At 36.6% G+C, this 7978-nt stretch overlaps 2 protein-coding genes and 1 long non-coding RNA gene across 3 annotated transcripts; all 3 read right to left on the bottom strand.

The window, feature by feature from the left end:
- Nucleotides 1-216: 216 nt before the first annotated feature.
- Nucleotides 217-780, bottom strand: LOC107021959. The gene has a single exon (XM_015222669.1). The coding sequence runs from the start codon at nt 778-780 to the stop codon at nt 217-219; it is 564 nt and encodes a 187-aa protein (XP_015078155.1).
- A 392-nt stretch (nt 781-1172) lies between these two features.
- LOC114077649 lies at nt 1173-1798 on the bottom strand. Its single transcript, XR_003578995.1, has 3 exons — nt 1517-1798; nt 1369-1446; nt 1173-1263 (listed from the first exon to the last, which is right to left on the bottom strand). It is a non-coding gene; the product is annotated as an uncharacterized LOC114077649 (long non-coding RNA).
- Nucleotides 1799-1809: 11 nt separating this feature from the next.
- Nucleotides 1810-7978, bottom strand: LOC114077570 (myosin-6-like; the record flags this gene model as incomplete). The annotated part of the gene is given in 15 exon segments (XM_027917744.1): nt 1810-1860; nt 1953-2141; nt 2283-2343; nt 3199-3281; nt 3386-3466; nt 3618-3674; nt 4316-4372; nt 4457-4528; nt 4531-4573; nt 4658-4728; nt 4810-4938; nt 5130-5306; nt 5694-5796; nt 5964-6042; nt 7949-7978. Coding segments are annotated over 14 exon segments (1188 nt in total), but the record flags the coding sequence as incomplete, so codon positions are not given.

Genomic DNA, 7978 nt, shown 5'->3' with positions numbered 1-7978 from the left:
AAACAGAAGGTATTCATATAACGCCATTTGATCTTTTGTACTGATTCTGCAGTATTCCAAAGATGACTATTAGTATCATTTGTCTCATTACACAGTGAACACCAGGAAGCTATTTCAAAGCCTCTTCTTTGCAGCTTCTCATGAGTTAGGCATGCCCTTCTAGCCACTAGCCATAAGAAACACCTCACTTTAGTTGGCACTTTATTTTTCCATACCTTACTCCATGGTCCAGAGATTTCCCCTGGAAGTTCCATCATGATTCTGATCCCTAATCCCCACGGAGCTTCTACTCAGCAAAGCAGTTTGCCATTTGACAAGATGTATTCTTTTACCTTCCTTGATTCCCGACCAAAGAAAATCCCTCCTTAATATATCAAGTATTTCTTCCACTTTGACCGGCATAGGGAATAGGGACATCACATAGGTAGGTAAAGAGTCTAGTACAGAGTTTATCAGAATGGTTCTCACACCAAAGGATAGATATTGAGATTTCCAGTTTTCCAGCTTCTTTTCAGTTTTTTCAATTATACCATCCCATATCACTAGCTCTTTATGGTTGTTTCCAAGTAGCGTACCTAGGTAAACAGTTGGGAGTTTTTCGATTCTGCACCCCAAAACGTTTGCTAAGGCCTGGATCTGTGTCACCTCTTTGATGGGATATATACAACTCTTCCTCCAATGGACTGCCAAGCCTGAGACCGCCTCTAAGACTACCAATATCATTCTGACAATTCTAATGAGTTGAAAAGCCACCCTCATCATACTATCGAATCCTTCCATGGCTATGATGAAAAGGAAAGGGAAAAAAAAAAGTAGGTTCTCCATTTATCAGTTTTTATACAGACCTCAAACCATCTCAACCATCTCTCACCAAACCCCATTTGTTTCAACATATTGAGCAAAAACTCCCAGTTGACATGATCATATGCCTTCTCAATGCCCCTAAACAATTGTCTTATAGGGCTGTCCTTTAGTCATTATTGTCTATTAGTTCGCCACTAGTGTCAATCTTCTATCATTTATTTCTTGTTCTTAGAACTTAGGGTTTCTTTCTATTTCTGCACAATCTGGTTCGTATCAAGACGTAAGGCCGAAGAGAGAGAGAGTAACAAATAGCATTTAACCAGAACTGCCAGAAAACTAATAGTGAATAGCAAAAAAAGTAACCAATACCTTATCATCTCTGAGCAAAGCATGGGATTCAGAATGCTCCTTCTCAAGTAACTGATTGGTATACACAACCAACAATTCGTGTTTCACTTTCTGCAGCACAAATTTGGTCTCAGCATTCAAAACAAATCCAACTAAAGGAAGATTTTCAACATAAACAAGGTCTGAATTTTTGAAGAGAAGACAAACAATGCTGACCTCCAGAAGTTTTTTCTCGGTAGTAACGTGGAGATAATGAGACACTCTATCCTTCTCTTTCTTCAAGCACTCTTCCACCTGTGTTAGAAAAGCTCATGGGTATCACAATTTACTCTGGCAACTTAAAACAATAACCAATGAGTTGTACCTTCAACATATAGTCCGAATAAGAATCTTCCACAATCCAAATTGAAGCTTTCCGAGAATAATAAGCTGCAGTATCTCTAAGCAAAGCATCTCGAAAGTCATTCACATAATCCTCCCTTCCAATTTCAGCAAAGATATCAAGAACATTCTTCAATAATGCTCTATCTATCTGCTCATCCTCACGTTCTTTTGCAATCTGACACGAGCAAACTCTTAAATCAGACCCTCATGACTAGCATACATAGTATCACAAGACTCGGGAAAAATGAAAACAAAAATAAGAGATATGATACTTGCCAACATAATAACAGCATTTGTAGCTTTACTGCTCAACTCCTTATAAACCTATTGTCAACGAAAAAACAGAAATAAGTTTTGACCACACAACAATGATATGATGAATTCTTATTGAAAATTAGGATTGGCAAGAAACAAACCAAATTGTCGAAGCATGTCAGACCAACATCGTTCAGTGTAGGTAGCGATCTTCGAGGAATATAATACCGTGAAAGATAATGGAAGAATATAGAGAGCCACCTGAGCATACGTTTATAATCCTCCCATCTCTTCACAAGCTCCCTCAACATAAGCTCAGCATCCTGCTTCTCTCTCAAAGCAGGCAGAACCTAATAATGAAAACAAACACAGATTGCAAAACTGATAAGCAACAATGTTGACTAGCACCAATATGTTGGCCAGATTATGATAAGATATGTTGCTCGGACTCTCCAAAAATATTGTAGCATGAGAGAGTTAATGCTTCTTACTGTAGAATTGATGTATTCATCAAGTGCTTCCTTGTACTTATCATACAGCTGCGAAGCGTAACTGTATTTTCAAACAGAGAGAGTGTCATATAAAATGGAACAGAGGGATAGTAAGTGGATGGGAAGGGATTATAAGGAAAGAGGACTTCACTTCATTGGCTTCACGCCGGGAATTAGAGGTACAATTTTTGGTTGGATTTTTGGTGTGGAAATTCAATCTTAAAGTAGGTGTGTCCACGGGTGTAAGCTTCACAGATGATATTATTGCAGCCATGGCTATCCTAATCACAAGAAGCACTTGAGGTTTATCATGGGAAATATGATCCAGAGAGTAAAGATCTTATTGATATTGCTTACTGAAGAGGGGAGACATGCCATTCTTACAGCAAACAGTTTAAGGAGGACAAATTGGATTGTGTAAGTTACTGTTCAATGTGCAAGGATCATATTCTTGTGTAATAGAGCGACTTCACAACCCTGGACAATGGAGTTATCCCGGAAATGGCGAAGTATGGAGGGCTCCCATTATGATTTTCTCTGATAATTTTGAATGAAGGGAACTGGTGATGTTTTAAGGCAATACAAAAGAACTATGCTGTCTGGACTCTGAAAAAATGACGTCGTGGCCGTGTTGGATCCTCCAAGAATGCACTACTCTTGGAGGATTTGACACGCACGTGGTGACATATTTGAAGAATCCGAGCAGAATAGGAAAAAAATGAGGAATATGAGAAGTTCCTTTAAGCTTCATTTATGCTTTTGTGCAATAAAGAGCACATTACAAAACCCAAATTGTACATACAGAGAGCTTCCAGGTTATATTTCTAACGACACAATATAAGGCAAAATCATGATAGAAGCATCCAAATTTGGCAGAGGATGACATAACTTTTCCAAACATTGAATAGTTTCTCACCTTGGGTTATCATCTAACAAAAAAGAGTTGCTCTCGGCGTCGTTCGAGTCCTCTGTCATAAGTACCCTCATGTTAGATATGACCTGTCAGGAAAAAAGAAATTCCCTCAACATTCAACTATGACTGATATGAACATGCACAGGTAGGACTTCCATCGGAAAAATACCATCGGCCACGCATAACTTACATCTGGGGAGACACTTCGTGTATTGTATTTGTCATCCCAGTAAAGAGTACAAACTCTGTAAAGTTGCTGGACACTGAGAACCTGTAAAACCAGAATTTCACATTTTAAGGAAGGTGATATGGTTTATGCTCGATGAAATGGAAACCAGAAAAGATAAAATTGATAAACCAAGTACAATGCATTTCCACTGGACTCGAAGCAAAGCTAATGTTGTTAGAGAAAACTGACTTACAGGACACAAATCATTAGTGATATCATCATACGAAATTCTGTACTTCTGATGTATAACCTGCAAAAGAGTAACAATTAACAGAAAACTCCATATCAATTGTGGATCGCACTGCATATGTATAGTTCTAAAGAAAAAAGGAAAGGCAACAATTATCTTGCAACAGCCAAGTCTTAATAGCCATAATGCTTATATTGAAGCCCAAGAAATCAGTAAGTAACCAAAGAAACTCAGGGAAACTTCAGCAGTTCCGCTTTCTACTAATTCATTTCCAGACACGATGTCTCAGAACTTTTCTCTTACACAATAAACCATATCTACTTGCTCAAACACTTTGATCTGAGATTGAAAGAGAACTTCACAGAAATAAAAAAGGATAAAGGAAATACTGATGTCCCATTTAGATAGATTGACGGAACCAGAACAACTTAGACTACCAGAATCAAATAATAGTGAGGCAACACGTTGAGGAAGTCAATATCCATGTCAAATATGTTAAGAGATAAATGAACATGTAAGGGTTCTTAAAATCTAGCATTTAATAACCTTGCAGTGCGGATATGCAAATTGGCCCATGTCCTACTCTTTCAGCATTAGGTCAGCGTTGAAAACTTGGTTTGTGGTAAGTTATGTGGCTACTTCTAATCAATGATACTAGAAGAAAAAATATTAAAAGAAAGATTGAAATATATTAACATTACCAAGAATCCAACAACTTGTCGTATATGTTTGAGTTCATCCCAGGATGAGCCAGCATACTGCAAGCCAGGAATAAATGAAACAAAAAAAGGAATTAGATCCAAAAAATTTCATTTAGTTGATAACAGTGAACCATAAATTACCTCTTCCTTTGCTTGGGAGCACCACAGCTCTAGCTCAGCCAAACCAGATTTAACATATCNCCAGATTTAACATATTCTGCATTACTGAATGTACAACACTCCCGGCGAAGAAGAAAACTATGATTGCATAATTTAAATGAGATTAGAAAGCTTAAATTGACAAAGAACTAAAGACAACTTAAATTAGAAAACCGCGGTCACCTGTTGAAGAGCTGTACATTCATGTATGCAAAGGCTTGACTAAATATCTTCTGAACAAGAATCGGAGGCATCTGAGAATGGAAGGCAGAAATTATTAGCTTTCCTTATAACTAAAAAGATAGTGAAACAGGAATAGGTCTGTGAGGCCTTACAAAGTTTTCTTTCAAAGTACAGAGAAGAGAATCAAGGCATTCAATTATTCCTCGCCAGTGATTTATTGAATAATCTTTGCCAAAGGATCGACCAGACTTTAGCACACTTCCTTTGGAGGTCCTCGGTGCCTGAATTTTCAACATATCATATATTATCCCATCGAACAGTAGAAGGGAAACATTTTAAACACATAATTACTCAAAACAAATTCACCTGTATAAGAGGAAAATCTTGTACTGTCCCCACTATTTTCATTTTAATATAACGTGCACAATTTTTATTGAAGACGGTGGATTGCAGTTTGTAAAATTCAACATACCTGGATACACAAGGAAAGAAGTGACCCTAACTCTTTCTTCAAGTTATCACGAATAATTCCATACATTTTCTCGACATATGCTGTTAGCTGCTGTTTGAAAAGCAGAGCTGGGGATTTTGCTTGAACCTGGTGCACTACTCCAGCAAGATTGATGTCAGAAGAGGACGAGCGAAATCCCTGAAAACAAGAACAGCAAAATCAGTTAGTACATACATGGGAGCAAAACTACTATAGCTACGATTTTAGTACTCTAAATCAGTTTTAAAGAAGAACTAACTCAACATGAAAAGTTCTCATACCATTGTCACTACCAGAAAACTAATAGTGAAAATTAAGCAAAACAAGTAACCAATAATCCTTCTCATTCTTCAAGATCACTAATATGTTGGCCTGATTATGATAAAATATGTTGCTCGGACTCTCCAAAAATACTGTAGCATTCATGTCGAATCCTTCAAAATTGCATTACTTTAGAGGATCCGACATGCACTCTATGAATATTTTTTGAAGAATATGAAGTTCTGAACAACATAGACCATAAGAGAGAAAGTTAATGCTTCTTACTGTAGAATTGATGTATTCATCAAGTGCTTCCTTGTACTTGTCATACAGCTGCGAAGCGTAACTGTAAGAAGGCAGTTTCCCATAACACATATTATATACAAGTCTACTCTTCAAATTAAGGAGAAGCTTCATCCTGGGGGCGGATGTAACCTTTCGGCTGCAAGACTTTCAACACCGATTTTATATATATGTAAAACGCTACTAAAATCTCAAAAAATAATATCAGACTTAAACTCATTGTTTTATCATTACAACAAATGTTAAGGATACGTGTATAACATCATGTATTCGTCACCCTGAATGATTCTGTCTGTCCTTTCAGAATTCTCTTTGCTTTTTCGATTCCCTCCTATATAAAATACCATCCTTCCTCAAATAAAAAACCACAATATTACAAGCGATAATAGAGAAAAAAAAGCAATTCCGTGCCAACTACTAATACCAATGCCAATTTTACTTTCAAGAAAAATAGCATCGACTATACGCAGGTGTAGGCGAAAAGCAGCAACTTCCAAGAGTGTCAATAAAGTGGATTGAGAATAATGAGGTTGTTCAAATCTCAGGAAAGGCAAAAAGCTAAGTTAAACAGTTGCAAATATTAATTACTAACAATTAATTCGGTTACATAAAAGGGGATTTCAAACACAAAAATGTTCAAGGATCATAAAAGTGTTTACCTGAGAGAAAGAGTCGAAGAAAAGCCCTAGAGATAGTCCGCAAAATCTCCCAAATTGTGTTCTCTCGTTTTCCAAAAACTGAATAATGATAACATAAGACGGCTGAACTATTTATAGTGTAAAATAAAGCACGTGATTCAAACCTAGATTCCAGGTCCACGCACGTGCGCAGACCTGTTCCCACTCTGCACATTTCAAATAGCTTGAGCCAACTCTGTGACGCGGAGGTGCTCCCTCACAGTGTACTTTGACTTCTATTTCCCAACATCATGGATGCTTTCATTTTTTTTTAGCTCCTTTGACTCATTGAAAACACAATAAATTGACTCATTGAAATTTCTTGGCTCTCCTCAAAGTAATTCAAATATGGACCTATTGTATGTTCAATTGAATTCAACTACAATTAGTTATAAGACTATTTGTAAAAGAAGCACCTTGAATTAAATTTTACAAATTCTGTTTATATAAAGATGTTTAATTAGTATATAACCAAAAAAGAGCATGGTTATAAGGGGNGTTAAACAGTTGCAAATATTAATTACTAACAATTAATTCGGTTACATAAAAGGGGATTTCAAACACAAAAATGTTCAAGGATTCATAAAAGTGTTTACCTAAGAGAAAGAGTCGAAGAAAAGCCCTAGACATAGTCCGCAAAATCTCCCAAATTGTGTTCTCTCGTTTTCCAAAAAATGAATAATGATAAAATAAGACGGCTGAACTATTTATAGTCTAAAATAAAGCACGTGATTCAAACCTAGATTCCAGGTCCACGCACGTGCGCAGACCTGTTTCCTCTCTGAACATTTCGAACTATTTGTAAAAGCACCTTGAATTCAATTTTACAAATTCTGTTTATATAAAGATGTTTAATTAGTATATTACCCAAAAAGAGCATGGTTATAAGGGGTAATTTTACAAAGAGTCTTGTAACTTATTGTAGTTGAATTCAATTGAACATACAATAGTCAATTTTTGAATCACAAAAAAGTGGATTGCGCGATGGAAGCGCGTCACAGAGTTGGATCAAGCTATTCGAAATATGCAGAGAGGGAATAGGTCCGCGCACGTGCACGGACCCGGACTCTAGGTTTGAATCATGTGTTTTATTTTAGACTATAAATAGTTCAGCCATCTTATTTTATCATTATTCAGTTTTTGAAAAACTAGAGAAAACAATTTGGCGATTTTGCGGACTATCTCTAGGGCTTTTCTTCTCCTCTTTCACTTAGGTAAATCCTTGAACATTATTGTGTTTGAAATTGGTGCATGCTACAACCCCGGAATATTTCCCGAATTGTGAAATCCCCTTTTTTTTGTAACCGATGTAATTGTTAGTAATTAATATTTGCAACTGTTTAGATTAGTTCATATAAAAAAAAATTTAGTATCTGTTGATTTGAAGTCCTATGGGTAACTCCTTCTAGAAGGCTTGGACACAGGGGAAGAAATCACGTAGTTTTTTTGCCTTCCCTAAGATTTGAACGACCTCATGGTTCTCAATCCACTTTATTGACACTCTTGGATGTTTTTTTTTTACTGAAGACGGTGGATTGCAGTTTGTAAAATTCAACATACCTGGATACAAAAGGAAAGAAGTGACCCTAA

Source organism: Solanum pennellii, chromosome 6 (assembly GCF_001406875.1).
Source record: "Solanum pennellii chromosome 6, SPENNV200".
NCBI classification, from domain to species: domain Eukaryota; kingdom Viridiplantae; phylum Streptophyta; class Magnoliopsida; order Solanales; family Solanaceae; genus Solanum; species Solanum pennellii.
The sequence above is the reverse complement of the archived record's forward strand: the minus strand, read 5'-3'. Positions and strand labels throughout refer to the sequence as shown.

Bases quoted from the DNA above. Each gene is read 5' to 3' on its own strand.
- LOC107021959 (XM_015222669.1), bottom strand. From the start codon at position 780: ATGGAAGGATTCGATAGTATGATGAGGGTGGCTTTTCAACTCATTAGA.